The sequence below is a fragment of the Onychomys torridus genome, chromosome 6 (genome assembly GCF_903995425.1).
Source record: "Onychomys torridus chromosome 6, mOncTor1.1, whole genome shotgun sequence".
Lineage (NCBI taxonomy): Eukaryota > Metazoa > Chordata > Mammalia > Rodentia > Cricetidae > Onychomys > Onychomys torridus.
Window position 1 is genome coordinate 134,230,737 of NC_050448.1, and position 17,727 is coordinate 134,248,463.

Genomic DNA, 17,727 nt, shown 5'->3' on the forward strand with positions numbered 1-17,727 from the left:
ACATTCTTCCATATGTGGCAGAATGGATAGATCAGTTGAGTGCCCAAAATCAGTCACAATGAATCATTCTGTTCAGTGTGTCTCTCAAGGTGTAATGTGTCAGCTCCATCTGAGTATGTGTGTGTGTGTGTGTGTGTGTGTGTGTGTGTGTGTGTGAGAGAGAGAGAGAGAGAGAGAGAGAGAGAGAGAGAGAGAGAGAGAGAGAATGTGCATGTGTGCACATGTATGTGTATACGTGTGCATGTGTGTATACATTGTGCATGTGTTTTGTATATGTGTGTGCAAGAGTGTGTGTGCACGTGTGTTGTGTATGGGCTGCTAGGCATTCAAATATCAGGAAGAATGTGTTGTTTCTGAAGTTCAGTTTGCAGTGGGAAAATCACTTAACAGCAGCGATGCATAAGGAATAAAACATACAAACAGGAGACCCTCCATTTACTAGTTTATGTAGCATAAACGGTTGAGCATTTTTAGATTTTTCTTTGCATACTAGGAGATTCACCCTTTAAATTTACAGGTAATTAGAGACTTTGTAGATGATAATGTAGTATATTATTATTAATAGCTTCAGGGGAACTTTCCTCAACACAGGGTTTTTCTTGATTGGATATGTCAACAAATAATTATTTGTTTAATTTTTCCTCTGGACTAGTCTGGCCCCTCAGATATTGGAGGCTTTTTGAGGGGGTTTCCCTGTAGTATGTTAGGTATTTTGGTGTGTTTTATTTTATAAACTACCAATTAAGTTATTTTAGGTGAAAATAGAAGCATGAAAATTAGCAATGGGTCACAGAAATATGCTAAACTCTGAGATACCATCTTACAACTTTGAGAATGGCTAAGATAAAAAACATTGATGACAGCTTATATTGGAGAGGATGTGGAGTAAAGGGAACACTCCTACCATGTTGGAGGGAATGCAAACTTGTAGAGCCACTTTGGAAATCAGTGTGGCAGTTTCTCAGAAAATTGGGAATCAATCTCCCCCAAGACCCAGCAATACCACTCTTGGGCATATACCAAGGAATGCTCAATCATACCACAAGGACACATGCTCAACTATGGTCACAGCAGTATTATTTGTAAAAGCCAGAACCTGGAAACAACTTAGATGCCCTTCAACTGAGGAATGAATAAATAAAATGTGGTACATATACACAATAGAGTACTACTCAGCAGAGAAAAACAAAGACATCATGACGTTTACAGGCAAATGGATGGAACTAGAAAATATCATTCTGAGTGAGGTAACCCAGAATCAGAAAGGCAAACATGGTATGTACTCACTCATAAGTGGATACTAGATGTACAGCAAAGGATAACCAGACTGTAACCCACACCTCCAGGGAGACTAGATAGTAAGGAGGACCCTAGGAAAGACACAGGGATCACCCAGCAATGGAGAAATGGATGAGATCTACATGAGCAAGCTGGAAGTGAAGGGGGTAATGGAGGGCAAGGGACAGGGAATGAGAACTTAGGGGAGTGGGAGGTTCGAGCTCTATCAGGAACAGAATGGGAGAACAAGGAAAGAGATACCATGATAAATGAAGGCACCATGGGAATAGGGAGAAGCTGAGTACTAGGGAAGTCCCCAGAAATCTACAAAGACACCTCCACTATAGGCTACTGGCAATGGTTGAGAGAGTGCCTGAACTGACCTACTCTGGTGATTGGATGTCTGAATAACCTAACTGTCATAATGGAACCCTCATCCAGTGACTGATGGAAGTAGATGCAGAGATCCTCAGCTGGGTCCCAGCCAGAGCTCCAGGAGTCCAATCAAAAAGAGAGAGGAGGGATTCTATGAGCAAGACATATTGAGATCATGGTTGGAAAGAGTACAGAGACAACCAGCCAAACTAGTAGAGACACATGAACTGTGGACCAATAGCTGAGGAGCCCCCATGGTACTGGACTAGGCCATCTGGATAAGTGAGACAGTTGTTTGGCTTGAACTGTTTAGGAGGCCCCCCAGGCAGTGGGACCAGAACCTGTCCCTGGTGCATGAACTGGCTTTTTGGAGCCTGGTACCCATGGTGAGACACTTTGCACAGCCTTGGTGTAGGGAGGAGGGGCTTGGACCTGCCTCAACTGGCTTTGCTGACTCCCCATGGGAGACCTTGCCTTGGAGGGGTGGGGATGGGGGGTGGGTTGGGGGGAAAGGCTGGGGGGATGGGAGGAGGGAGGACGGGGGAATCTGTGGTTGATACATAAAATGAATAGAAAATGTCTTAATAAAAACAAACAAACAAACAAACAAAACAACAAAAAAGTTTATAATTAAGATCATACAGATTCTACAGCCCCTTTCAGGTTCTCTGCAGAGTCCATTACCCAGAAGATACAGTTCTATGTTGGATGCCTCTGCCACTTTAAGCCCCTTCTTTCAATGACCTCTAAGGCTCCTTACCTACCATGTTCATTTGTCTTTCCATTTTAGAGCTGTTCACAGGCTTACTTCTGGATTTGCATGGCTCAGGGAGACTCATTTGATATCATCAGATTCCTATATAATTTTCCATATGGAAACAGTCAAGAGACAGCAATATTCAGTCCATATGTCAATGCCCCCACTGTCATTAAGTCAGACTCCTGCTTTTTTACAGTTGTCCACCATGATGCAGGCAGGAAAAAGAAATCAACAGTGACAAAAGGGGAGAAAAACAGAAACACAGTCTTTTCCTCACTGTCACTTAAATCTTCTGATGATCTCATTTACAAGTAAAAGTGAGGAGTCAAATTGTAAGAAGAACTTCAAAAGGCAGAGTGAGATGATCTGCAAATTAGGGTGGTTTTGTGTGGTGTGAGGGGAAGACGCTGAAGAGCAGCACTGTCCATGGGGTGATCAGCCATCGGGGGCTGGCCTGAGGAAATCTCTGATGCAGAAGCAGCAGTAGCATGGTTCTCAGACAGACACACAAGTAGGTTGCAAGCTCTAGAAGACAGAAAATTTGCTCTTGACTAAAGATCCCAGCATGTTCTCTGTGAGCTAACTTTCTATATCCTATGTCCAGGATGCACTGTCATAACTGAACTGCAGGCCAGTCAAGCTGAAGAGCAGATATCTCTGCAGTGGCCACTGGTAATCACATCTCTTGGAGTCACTCATGTCTTCTGCATACTCCAGGATACCAAAACTCGGAGACCAGTAGCATGTGATAGAAGTCACGGTATTGGTGAAATTATTAAGGCCACTCCACATAGTTAAAAGGGAGGTTTATTTTGTGGGGTAACTTACAAATGAAGGGGTAGGTTGCAGGGTCTGGCAAAGGTATAGCTCAGTCCGGCAGTGTTCTCTGGAGAACTCTGTTCGGTTTACCTCCAGCGTCCAGGGTCCCGGAACCAAGAGCGAGACCTCCTCTTGATCCTTGGTCTTCGGCTTCCTCCTTCGCCCTGTCTTGTGGGCATGACCATTACTGAAGCCTCAATGGGGGTTGGAACTTCAAGGCCAATGCTGGGATGGCTATCCACTACATCACGGCATATCACTTTTGAGATTAAATTATAAAAACATCAAGGCTTCCCCTGCCTCTTTCTTCTATCCTTTCCCCCTAAGTTCTGAGAGAAGCTAACTGCAACTTGAGAGTAGCCTTATATGCCTAAGACCCAACCCCTTCATCCACAGCCAGCCAGAAACACACTTGCCAAGCACCCTAGAGAGCACAGAAACAGATTCCAGACAGAGAGGGCTCTGAGCAGCTGAAGTCCAGCCAACAGTTGGGCTCTCACATTCTGAGATTCCCCAAAGGAGCCAGAAGCTGCTCTTTCAATTTTGACACCCCATTTCTCTTATAACAGAAACAAAGGATGAAAGGATGGAATGGACAGGTAACTATCCATGAATGAAATGAAGCAAACAAAGGCAGTTTGCTTTCACATCTAATATCCACTTGAATGACTAGTCCCACACATTTTGTTCAACACTCAGAACACTCAGTTAAGCAGATAACTATTTGTGTTGTAAGAAAAATGGTATTGTTGAATCTCAAGATTTTTACTTTGTATTATACTTTCTATTCAGTTGTTTGCTGTCCTCTGTTACCACATCCAGTGCTGACCTGACTACTTCAAAGAGTTTTAAAGCAAATGTTTGAGGGCTTGACTCTCACAGCTCTTTGATACACCTAAAGGATAGCTACAGGGACAGTGCAAGGAGATGCACAGCTTATGCCTGTGCTTTAAACCAAGACACAGATCCTAGATTCTGCACACATAAACCCCATCACATTGCTACAGGAGTGCATCCTAACATTTAATATATCACAGTTCTTATATACTTTGGAATTTTTAGCAGATTGCCAGGCATTTGTATCCTTTAAGACAAAATAAGACACTAAAAATTTAAAGAGCCATCAATGGTCTGCACTTTGCATGTAGTGCCAAGAAAACCATAAGCTCTTAATTCTCAAGCACTTATTTTGAAACTAAAATTGTTTTCCCTAAAACTACATTAATTTTTCTATTAGAAAAACAAACTAAAGGAATGTACAAAGCTCTCATGTACCTCTAAGTTACAGGTCCAGATGGTGATCAAATAATAGGCTATATGTGGAAACAGTTTATTTTATTTAACAGATGTATTTATGTAGTTTTCATTCTATAGATGTCAAAACTAAAGTAAATGAATTCTCTGTCCATATTTTGCTTCTTAGATTCTTGTTGACATAGCATATAGCAAACATTTTGAATTGCAAATACCTCTGAAAATGTTTTTTAAATATAAAAGTTACAGCTGTGACATACACAGCAGTCTACCAAAGACACCAGTGTCCTTCTCTAAGGAACTTTGAAGTTTTACATTTCCAAACAGTCCAGATACATTGTTCAACCTAATTTAATTTTACTTACTACTAGGCAGTATTCTGAAAGCCTACAGAACACCCGCACATCAATTAAGAGTATTGTTACTCATTGCCTATAAAGTCCACACTTAATATTAGATTATAGCTTACATATTACAACTTATATCAAAAATGCTAAAATAGTTACAATCTATGTCAAATTTATTTTATATTTTAAACTGGAGCCCTTATATGAGGCTATTACAACTTCTCTGTTTTATCCTAGAACTTAATATGTACAATCAGATGTAAGCAATGACTCCTCTTCCATCTTGGTTTCTTTGCCACCTAGCTGTGTTTTTGCTTTCAAAGTGACAATCAAAAGCTGTCCAGATGAAACAGTAGCAATAGCTTTCTGTGCAGAAGACCAACACTTGAGCACACAGCACCTCATTTCTACTGGAATCCTGTCTAGGATTCCAGTCCAGGGAAGGCATTACTTACACACAGGATACTGCAGTATGGAGCACACTCCTCCTTTTGAAGCATTTATCTTAACTGCCACATGGGGAAAATCACACACATGGTTCTCCATGTGTCTGTCTAAGCAGATTCCAGCACATGGCTGGGAATGCTCATCAGATCCATGCACTGCATATCAGTGATGAAATGTTCATGCATTGCGTCACACATAATTGCACTTAATTTATCAGTATATGTATTCACTTAGAAAATAATTTTAAAAAGGGAAAATTAAGAGTAAGTTTTAGTTCAGCAGAGGAATATGTCTAATCCTTGTTGAAAGTTTGGAAATAAACTGATATACTTGATGTCTTGTAGAACTGAAGGAAAGCAATAAATACTAACATGGTATACAAACAAAGCATATCATTTACATAAGTGAAAAAATACTACAAATACATTTTGATCCTGAAATGCAATTATTCCTTTACAACACAAACCCTATTACTATACATGAATGAAAGAAAGCAGGAGGAAACAGTATTATGCAAAGCTGCATAAAATATGCTTTTGCTTTAAAATGTCCTGTATATTTATATATACCATCTTTCAAAAAAGATGGGCAAAAAGGAACAGTTTGTAAGAATATGCAAATATAACCCTTTCTTTTTTACTTGCTGAACCACTTTAGGATCTTTTGAAAAATTTTAATCTTTTTTTCCCTTAAAAATCTCTAGCTTTGATGTAAGACTGTAAACTATCACAACCCACAGTTTAGAAGCACCATAGGCCAAAGCTTGGGAAACTATTGTGGAAACGACAGATGCTGGTTTAAGTTCTTGGCAAGGCTCTTCAGCCATGAGCAAGACCTTTGCCAGTGAGTAGGTTTCCAAAGCAGCAAGTCTACTATTTCATATAAATCCACACAGTATATTGAGGAATTTGACCTTTGGTAAAAATGTGTAGAACAAATCAGTAAAAATGGCAAAGCTGCCAGAATAAAAGTGAGAAGCCATTTTTCCTACTAGTGAAAAATCACAACGGAAATTTTGGAAAAGGTGTAGTCACTTACTTTGGTAGAGTTTTCAAGTGATTTTCTCTTAACTCCAAGATCCTCAATTTGACAAGTCTATAGAAAAGAGTTTTAAAATTACTTTTTAAAACCACTTTTTCTATATAAAAATCATTCACATGGCAAGGTGAACAATCACTAACACTAATTAGACAGAAATACTCAGCTGTTTTTAGTATTGTATCATATATCTATTTAATTATTTTTTAATGTGTATGGGTATTTTGCTTGCATGTATTCCTGTACACCATGTGTGTGTCTGTACCAGATTTTAAAGAAATATGCAAATCAATGATGAGCAGGGTGCATCACCACTGGCCAATGCAAAACTTTTTACTAAAACTAAAAATATTTGATTATATCTTTGAATCCCAGCCTTCTAAGTTTCTAATGTTTCATAAAAGTGTGTTCACTTTTATATTTAATAAATATGTGTATTGAATAGGTTATTGACTATCTTTTAAATTTCAGGTGTTATGTTCATTGGGATATAGCAATGTTTTTCATCAACAGACCTAAAGGCAGACAGAATATTCCAGAGAAAAGAGCCTTCGGCTTGGTGTGAAGAGAGATGAGTGTACATTCTGTCTCTATGATGTTATTCATGTTAATCAACTCCATTACCCTTCTAACTTTAGTTTTCTCATCAATAGTACTAAATCCTTGGGTTGAATACTTTAAATGTCATGCATATGACACACAATTCCTCACACCAGAAGTTGTGGTCACTGTTTGTTCTTTCTGATCTTACTACAGGCACAATGGGAGCACTTCTGTGTGTTATGTTTATTGACACTTTACCATTTCTGAAAGCGTTTGTGTTTGGGAACCCAAGGGTCTTCTGTCTGTGAGTGTTGAGCAGAGGACACTGCTTTCACCTTTTTGCTGCTTGGGTTACCGCTGGGCTCCAGAAGGGAACCTTACACATGATGACATGAGAATTGCTGTCAGGAACACACTGTTATACACAACTAGACTGAATTTTGTGTTTGTTTTCTACAAAGCTATTATAAAACAAATACTAAATGGATTTTCCAAAATCTTAATTTTTAAGGAAAAAAATCTCACCAATTAAACAACTTCACCTGTCATCTATCTTAATACACTTTTAGGTATTTATCTAAGCCTCTTTCCTTTTTCTCCCCTCAAGTTCTCAATTTAACTTTAATTTAATTCAATTCTTTATGAAATTACATGCTTCAGTGCACAAAAGCTCTACTAGTGGGAGCTCCTTAGCTATTTGAAACCTCACACTCCAGTGGCTGGGCTAGTATGATGATGTGGATATATCCAGTCTTTCAAGGGTACAAAGTTTTGGGCTGGAAGAAAATTTGAGCATTCTTTTGTCAAACCACCTATCTGAAGGTGGAAAAAGCTGCTTAGATTATGAATTACTATAAGTAAATATTATGTTATTAAACATGGCAAATTTTGACAACTTACCAAAAAACTTAAATTCTAATTCAAAGTAGCTTTTGTATTGGTATTATGTGTCCTGTAGGTCTAAACCTCATACTCATTTTAGGACTACTTAAAGAAAAATGACAAAAACAAAAAATCCAAACAAAAAGTGTCTTAGGGAATCATAAATATTTTTGACTTGTTCATTTTTAAGCACATTGTATTGTACTTGATACCCAAAGGATAATTTTAGTTTATAAGGGTAGATGGATCTGGGGAAACACTCTTTTACAAATCCACGACTTAAAAAAATGTCCTTTGTGTATATGGTTCAGGATGATGTGATATCTTCATCCATAGAAGTGAAGGAGTCTGGGACATGTTCTTGCATTTACAGTGTGAAAGGGAGATCACTCACTGTGTTAGGTGACTTCATCACCCCACTAATGTCCTACTCATCCCTGTCAAGAGGCAGGTGCTGAATTACACCCACTTAACCATTTGCACAGTTTCAAAATGATCAACCAAAGCTGATAATGATGTTAGAATGTCTTTGGTGTTTGTGACACATATGTTATAAAAGCAAATACTCTTGGAAGATACTGAAACAAATATGAATGAAAATCAAAGTCATCCAGAATTTTACTCTTTCATCTCACACATTTATATTGGAGAAAACAGTTTATACATTTTCTACAACACCTTCCTAGCCTTATCTATGGTTAGAAAGTACTTTCCAAGACTATCAATTTCTGCACAACACTGCCACATAGGAGCACCACAGTAGAGCTAGCCAAACTCCTATGTGATTTCATAGTTTTCATTTTGAAAATAATAAAAAAATTCTTGTCTACAAAACCCAATGATGGCATAAGACATTTCCAGTAATAAATTTCAAAGGCAATGGTCATAACTATTTTTGAAGTTCTTTAAGCATATATTATTACCCTCAGTTATGCAAGTTGGTTTCAGAAGCTAGGACAAGTAAAAATCTTTTGTTTAATTTTTATTGTATCAAATATTTATGGAGATAAACATTTCTCCCATATTCACTATTGATTTCCATTTTATCATAAGCTGCCCATGCAGTTACCCAGATACTTCACAGTATCATGGTTTTCATGCTCATTTGTAAGAACTCTTTATATATTAAGGGTGTTATTTGCCTTTTTATATAATGAAAATATTTCCTACTTTATGGTTTTTTTTTTATTTATTCCATCTGAAAAGCATTTAGATGAGAAGCAAAGTCTGTCTACATATTTATAATGCTGTACTTTGCTTCCTACCTATAAAGGAATTTTGTCCAAGAGTCATGAACAGCCTCCTCCTGCATTTGCTTATATTATCTGGACTTTCTTTTTTATGTTTAACTTTAATTCACCTAATTTTTATGATATGTGAAGATATCATTTTATGTTAATTATTATAGAAAATTTAATTAACATTTATTGTATACTAATGAGACACGACTTTAACCAGGACTGCCGGTCACATCCTGGTCCTGGTGAAGCACTTAGCAGAGGCAAAATGAGATTACACAGGCTATATCTCTTATGCTTACCTTCCAAAATTAGCTGGAAGAAATTCAAGGAAGGCATCATTCAGGTAGAGCTGGGTCAGGTTAAGAAGCTGCGTGAAGCCATCGGGTAGTCTAAAAGGGAGTTAAAGTTTTAGTCACTGCATCAATGTTGCTATAGAAACAGCAAAAATATCTTAGAGAAGGAAACAGAGAAATGAAATATGTCTTCAAACTCTCCTTTGGTATGAGTAATGGAAGAATTTATTGAACATATAATTACAGCTGGAAATTTTACAGACTTTTTTTCTGCTGTTAAATGATCCCTTCTCCCCTCCATGCTGCTCTCTGAGCTGATACTGATGTCATTGAGAGCTGGAATCTCATATTGTTGGCTGCGCCTTCTGTACCAGCCAAGACATTCTTATGTAAACCTCAAGCCCAATGACCACGTGACTTTGAGATGACCATGCCTTTCCTACTAGAACAGTCACATCAAGTCAGGCAAGGACTTCTTGATAGCATCAGTTATTAACATTTCCCTACAGTTTATCACCATGATGGCAAAGCCTGACCCATGTGAAAATGGGCTAAACTGACTCCAACTCCAATAGTTTCCCCAATGCCAGCTTAATATGTATATATAGATGAAAACTTGGTTTAAGTCCTGTTAATTAAAGATGACCAAGACATTCAGAAGATATTTGAATAGAATCGTAATGGCTGTGACATTGAAAAGTAAGAACAACCCTGGTAGAATTTTAGAAGTTAAATGAAATAATTATTTGAAACATTAAATCTTTCCCCTTTTTGTTTAATTGAAATATTCTCCAGGAGACTTTTCCTTAAAACAACATTGGATTTTTCCTATAACTTTATTTCTATTTTAACACTTTACTGTCTTTATCTATAATCTAATCTGGACTTCATTCTTTTATAAAATATTTCTAAGTTGACATGTACTCACTTTGTAATCTTCCCTGTGGTGACTGCCAACATTATGTGCACAGCTGCCTGTACTCACTGAAGTCGACTACTCCAGTGTTTCTGGCCTGCAGTAATCAGACCTCCTCTGACCTTCACTCTGAGTCCCAAGCTGCCTACCAACTACTGTCATCACTAACAGACTCTCCCTTAGCTTCTATTCAGCCTCCTCACTCTACTTCTGGAATATAACATGGGAGTTTCCCCTCATCATCTCTCTCTTCTGTTCAGACTTTCTCATGAAATGTTTTCTCTATGTAAAAGAACAAGTGTTCATACACAAAGAATGAACAAACAGAGCTGGTACTGTGGATGCCACACATGCCCTTCCCTGACCACATCTTCTAGGTTGTCTCTCTACTGTGTAACGCTGGCTGTCCTGGAACTCTCTCTGTAGACCAGGCTAGCCTTGAACTCATAGATCCACCTGCCTCTGCCTCCAGAGTGCCGAGGCATGTGGTAGTTCCTGGCCTATCTTACAAATTCTTAGATGTTCATTGTTCTATTTTTTAAGACTTTTACTGTGTAGCTATTTAGCTCCCTAAAAAGGAAACCTGTTTGTTGTGTTTGCATGTTATATAAATCAAATCACACTGTATTTTTTCTGAGGTTTTTTGAAAAACAGTTTTACATTCTTCTTTTCAGATTCATTCACTTGGACATTAAATGTCTGTCTTAGAAAACCCTACCATTATGCAGACACAGCACAGCTAGTTTAGCATTTTCTTGTAAATGAAGGATAGTTATTTCCAGATTTTACCTTTGTGGTCACAAATGTTGCTTCCGTGAAGTCATTTGAATACATATCCCAATGCTCCTTTACTGGAGGTTGCATAAATGCTGTTCCCCAAAGCAACATTATTGAGTTGTAGGGAATGCAAGTTTGATTTTACTAGGGATAGCCAAATTTTATTCATAGCTCCATCTTTTTATAACTTAAAGCAGCTGTATAAGAGCTTCCTTTTTTGTGGCCCTCTTTTCTTTATTTCATGTGTGTGGGTGTTTTGCCAGCATATGTATGTGCACTACGTGAATAACAGTGCTTGAAGAGGCCAAAAGGGAGTGTCTGGTCCCCTAAAATCAGAGTGAAAGACTAGTTGCCAAAAATAGAATCCAGGTCCTCTGCAAGAACAGCCTTTTCTCCAGTCCCTCTGTGGTCTTCTTGACACTTGGTTTTATTAGGTTTTTGTTGTTGTTTTTGCTGCTGTTTTTTTTTTTTTTTGTATCACTTTTGTAAACTTGGTAATGTAATAATTAACTTCTTATTAGTATCATGGTTGATAATTTAGATGATGAATGATAGTCAGATTTTAATTTTCATCTTCTGTATCTCTATCCTGACTCTCAGCCTGTGGCTTTTTGCATATTGAGCCTAACGATGTCCCCTGCAGGATGGCATCTTCAGCTAGGGCCTCAGAATACTCCACAGGCAGTTCTCAGTTATTGTGGAGCAGGAGTGAGCCTCCTCTCTCATCTGCCTTGTCTACAACTCTGGAGAGTTGTATGTCCTTGAAGCATCCCCCTGAGACTGAGTCCAGTGGAGATCTTGAATGCTTGATAACACATTTCCTGGGACTGTTGCCAGCACATTCTGCCTACATTCACTCTAACAGCTGCTTTTTTGTCAACCCAAACTAAACACAGAATTCCCTTCTTGGAAATAATTTCCTTTTATTATGTTTTATTAGCACACTGATTATGCAGATGGGCAGGCTTCACAGTGGCATCTCCTTACATGTAAGTGTCAGCTACAGGTTTTGTCTGCTCCCCCTGCTCCTGTCTCTATCCCTTCTTAATCCCTAACAGTTTCTCTCCTACCCTCAAGTCTTCTGGTTTCTTTTTTTATTCATAGCAAAAGCTTTTACCAAACAATTTCAATTTATTATTTTATTACTTTTTAAAATTAAAAACCATTATATTATTATTTATTGTGGGGAGCATGTATGCTATAGTGTGTACAGCTATCAGAGAACAACTTTGTTTTTTGCTTCTGTTTTTAAGTGGGTTCTGGGGATTGGGTTCAAGATTTGTGAGTCAAATGCTTTACCCACTGAGCCAGCTCTCTGGCCCTATTTTTTTTTTTTTTTTTTTTAGGAAAACAGTATCTGGCTATACATCCCAGACTGGCCTTGAATTACTATATAGCTCAGGCTGGTTTCAAAGTGAAATCAGTCCTCTTGCCTCAGTCTTACCAGTACTGGGGGTTACTGGCATGTTACAAGCAGACCTGACTACAGCTTTATACCCAATAGTTTGATATGGACTTGTAGTGATTCTTCACAAATTCTCAGAGCACTGATTTTATATTTGTTATTTCATTCTACAACTATCTTGCTCCAGCTTGAATTTACAGTGGGTTTGTTTCTGGATATAGCTTCCAGTAGGGTATTTTCATACGTTTACTCTTTAGGAAAGAGGGATTCATGAAAACAAGAAAGGGGGAGAGGAGATGATGGGGGCTTTTAGAGTGTAGAGATGAGTAGAGACCCCAGGCAGAGACTGAATTCAAAGTGAATTCATGGGACAGTGTTAGGAGTCAACATCTGAGAATACATGTAGGAGACTGTATCTAGAGAATTTTGAATTCTCACCTTAAAGGTGTGGCCTTGATCCTTGAGAAAGCAACTTCAATGAATAGCTACTGTTCCTCATGTTTCCCTGTCCATGAACTGGAGCCTGCATGCATACTACATGGTAGTTTTCTGGCAGTGGCACAGAGGTTACACAGATTTCTAATGAGACCTAGCCACTGCCCTTCTTTGACATCTCAAAAAGGAACTGGTTATGACTTTAGAGAAAGGAAGAGCCATAAACACATGCAAATATGAAGGAAAGAAAAACCAGACCCTGTCAATTTATCTCTACAGTCACTTCTTGATGAGAGTGGAGGCACACTCCTGTAATACTCTTGTGTGTGGTGAGACCGGAGGATTGTGAATTCAAATTTATCTTGTGCTATCTGACAAGGCTATGTCTCAATAAACCAAAGGGAAAAAGTCATTGCTAACAAAAAAGACTGAAAATGTGAACTTTCTAGCTATGGGAAAGTTTGTAGTATGGGCCTTTCTCAGTCTTCTGTTTGTAGGTGGCAATAAATGGAATCTTATTTTTCACTCTGATCAACAATTTGCTTCCTATTAATGCTTCTATGGCAATGTCTGCACAACTTGGAAACTCATAATGATAGAGAATTTCCATTAGGTTTAAAAATTGACCATGTGAATCTGATTTAAAAATAAAAATTTGGACTAACAAACATAAATTGTGTGAAAAAACAGTATACGAAGTAACATTATTTTAAGCTTAGTTATACACATATGTGCTGACATTTTACATGGGTCTTTCTACTTAAAAACACAGAGTTGGGGGTGTTGGTGTGGTATGGTGTATTTATCAGGGCTGTATTTTTTATCCCAAGTCACTTCAATAATAATTCACTGACTAATCACTGTACATGAAATTGAAAATTAATCTCTTCTTGTTTTTAGCATAAAGTTCTCACATATCCAGCAGGAAGCTTCTAGCAATTGTAGTAGCACTGAGAATTTTCTGTTGTTAGCAAGGATAAATCACATAGTACCTCAGAGTAAGAAGTCTCCTAAACTGCCTCATACTGTACTGTGAAAATATAAATAATAATGTGGGTTAGGTATTATTATATTTGTGATATATGTAGTCAGTAAATTTACTCAAGAAAACTTTTGGCTTTTATTAACTTTATGGCACAACTGTAGTTTCTAAGGGACTAATCTCACTGATGAATCCTACTGTTTTCATCTCAGAAAACTATTCAGTGGAAGCCAATATCATACACAGTAAGGAACATTTGATAGTAAAATGACTTTATGCTCTTTAAATAATTGATGATTTTCCACAGTTGGTTGATTTGTTAAAGTAAAAGAGTCGAATATTAAACAATTCTGCTAAATGAACATTTTCTTTTTTAATTTTTTGAGTTAAAATGTATGTGTTTAATCCACAATAGAGGACAGACAACAGAGAACACAGACACTCATACATGCAGTACTGGGATGCTGGAACTAGAGCCAAAAGTCTTGGGTTTGAATTGCAATTCTGCTAATATCTGTGTAATCTTTGAAAATAACTTCATTTTATCAGACTCAGTTTCCTCACTTGTAAATGGTAATTCTAGCACCAGTTACTTAGATGTGCTTCCACAACCAAAAGCTCTCTTGTTCTGAGGTGTGAACCAGAAATAACAACCACATTTCTTCTTGTTAGACTTTTTATTCTTTCCATATTAACTAGAATGCTGTTTTAAATATTTTTATAACTGCTTATTTTCATCACTGGAGCAAGAATTTTAAGAATCACTGCAGACAACTTTGCTTCAGCCTTCTTTTTTTTTTAAATTGTGTCTTCTTTAGAACCTAAGAAAAATGTATTTTAGACACCAGACCTGAACAGACTGGTTAAGCCCCATTGAAGTAAGTTTTAATTTAATGTTGTAATTAAAGAGTCAATGTAAAAACTTCTTCTCTAATTGGAAAAACATTTTATATATAAATACTTTTATATATAAATGAGATTAATGTAAGATATTACAGAACATTTGGAAAAGTAATAGAAAAGTGAACTGCAACCGCACTTCCTTCACACAGCCCTGATTTGCATTTAATCTGTTTTTTCTTTAAAAAATATTTTGTTATTTTTTAACAATAAGAAGTTTTTAACTGCATTTTTATTTCTCCCTTTATTTTACAATTATTTTTTCAGCTTTGTTGTATAAACAGTGGCTAAATAATTTATAGATCATCTTCAGACACTTCTTTGAGTGAAAGAGGGGTTTGTTTTCATTGTGTCCTGGGATGAATACCATAATAAGTAGAGATCATGCTGTGTAGCCTTTCTACTCACAGGATGTTGCACAGTAACATATTACTGGCTTCCATGTCATTGAATTCTGAATATTTATTTTTAGTTTATTTATATTTTATGTGTATGTTATATGTGTGTACACACCCATGAGCACACATGCACAGGCCAGAGGGAGACATTAGGTATCTTTCTTTATTACTTTCCATTCTATTCTCTTGGGGTATGGTCTTTTTCTGAACCCAAAGCTCCCCATTTTGCCAGTCTGGTCTGTCAGAGAGCTCTTAGGATCTGCCTATGTTTGTTCTTCAAAGTTGGAGTTATAGGCACATGCTGGCACTCCAGCTTCTGTGTAGGTGCTGGGGATTTGAACCCAGGTCCTCATGCTTGCACAGGAAGTGCTCCTCTTACTGACCCATCTCTCCAGTCATATTCTGAATGTTCTTTTGTTTGTTTGTTTGTTTTCAAGACAGGGTTTCTCTGTGTAGCTTTGCGCCTTTTCTGGAGCTCACTTGGTAGCCCAGGTTGGCCTTGAACTCACAGAGATCTGCCTGGTTCTGCCTCCCTAGTGCTGGGATTAAAGGCGTGCACCACCACCACCCGGCTCTGAATGTTCTTAAAAGTTGAAAATATATCTTTGATTCATAGTAACGATGTTTCATAGTGAAAAGAACCAGGAAGTTAAATACTAGTTTCAGTTATTTATTACGGTAGAAGGCAATAACAGTAGTTGCATACTTAGTGAGGTTGTGGTGGACACTAAAATGAAGTTATGTAGCTAGAGACCAGAGAGACAGGAGGTTCTTTGTAAATATTGGGCTCTGTTTTTTTTACTGAGTAGTTATTTTCAGGTTTATTTCGATTATGTTCACTAACAGCAGAGAGGAAAGCAAAATAGTGGCTCCAAAAACCAGTATTTTCATCACTTAATATTTCATAAAATTTTTTAGGAAAAAATTTAAAAACTAATGCAGAAAAATCAATAAAAGCAAGTCTATCTTTTGAAAAGATCAATTAAAGTTAAAAAGTGCTAGTCAGAGTGATCAAGCCAAACAATATGACTCAAAGCCAGTGATGAAAGAGAGAATAACACCAGACCTATAGAAATAGAAACAGTGAAGGACCAAGAAAAAGTGAAAATAGCAAGGCATGATTTGTACAAAATGCACAGATTCCTGAAAAACTGTTGCTGCTAATACCCCTGAAGGAGATTAGCTATTAAGGGAAGGCTAACAGTCATAGTGGGAACTCCAGAACTAATAGCTGCACTAGCGAAGTCTACCAATGCTTACTGAAGAGACAGAACTATATCTATGCAAATTACTATAGCAAATTGAAGAGAACATTTCCCAACTCACTTCATAAAATCAGTTTTACCTTGATATCAAACTGGACAAAGAAATTAGCAGAAACATCTGATAGGTATATCTCATGAAATCAACAGAGCATTAATAGACATTAATAAACCAGAGCAATGAAGTATAATAATTAGCAATACTCATGACTAAATAGTTTGTCCTTTGGCAACATGATTGACAGGAAACATTGAACAATGTCAGTCACCATAAAACCAAAGGAAGGAAAACCCAGTGATCACAGATCTTACAAATCAGCCTTGACTAAATTCAACAGCCAATGAAAATAAGCACTCTGCAAAACAGATACCAAAGGGATGACAACTCTAGTGTATGATGGCCCTGTTGTCTCATGCATTGGCAGAATTGGGAATTTCTTATCAGCTAATAGAACATGGCTGTACAACAGGGTGCCATATTCATAAACATCTTCTTGACTCACCCTCACTTGGTTTTGACTTTGAGGAAGCCAGATGCTAGGTAGCAAGTGGATCTGGAAATAATGGAAATAATTATACAGTAGGGAGATGTTCCCTTTAGAGGTCCACAGTGTCTTTAGGGGTGGCCAGCAGGAATCTGGGATCTCTGCTTCCTATGTGAGGAAGGAATTCTACAACAGTCCAATTGAGCTCTGGAATGGGTTCTTGCCCAATGAAGCCCCCTGAAAATACTGTTCAGCTCTTCCCTTGGCTCCTGGAGGTGAGACTGTGAACCAGCAGCTGAGATTGGCCATATACAAATTTCTGAACCAGAAACTCTGAGAAATGACAGTAGACAATGAACAAGCTCCTCAGTTTATGGCCATTTATTACACAGAAGGAAACTAATATAGGTTCGGGTTCTTGGAATAAGATCTCTGCTACAACAGCCTCCACAAAATGTGGAGCGGCTTTGGAACACAGAACAGACTGTTAAAATCCAGAAGCAGAAAAACCAACAAACCAACCAAACAACCAACCAACCAACCAACCAAACAAACAAACACAAGTACAGGCCAGGACAGACAGAGGCTGCATTTTCCTGTATGAATCTCACTTGGAAGACCTGTCAATGAGGGTGTCAATGGAAGTGAAGATGGTTATGGGACATTTCCTTAACCTGACAGAAGGTATATATGAGAAAGTAAGAAGCAACATCAGATAATGAAAAACTGACCATGCTGTCTGTTTTTACTTCTTTATTCAATGTGAGAAGGAGTCCTACATGACAAATAAGGCAAGAAAGGTCAATATTCAGCAAGTAGATAAAAATAAAGAAAAATGACAAGTTCACAGACAACATGTTTGCTTACACAGAACCCCTCCCCAAATGTTC

General features: G+C 37.7%; 1 protein-coding gene across 12 annotated transcripts in view; it reads right to left on the reverse strand.

Moving 5' to 3' along the window:
• Lrrc7 (leucine rich repeat containing 7) overlaps positions 1 to 17,727 on the reverse strand; it is a 357,320-nt gene that overhangs the window by 202,395 nt on the left and 137,198 nt on the right. For all 12 annotated transcript variants that reach the window (XM_036190947.1, XM_036190946.1, XM_036190949.1 and 9 more), the window contains 2 exons: positions 9,284 to 9,373; positions 6,319 to 6,375 (listed from right to left, as the gene is read on the reverse strand). In XM_036190947.1, the coding sequence (XP_036046840.1) occupies positions 6,319 to 6,375; positions 9,284 to 9,373 (147 nt within the window). The remainder of the gene's footprint in view (positions 1 to 6,318; positions 6,376 to 9,283; positions 9,374 to 17,727) is intronic.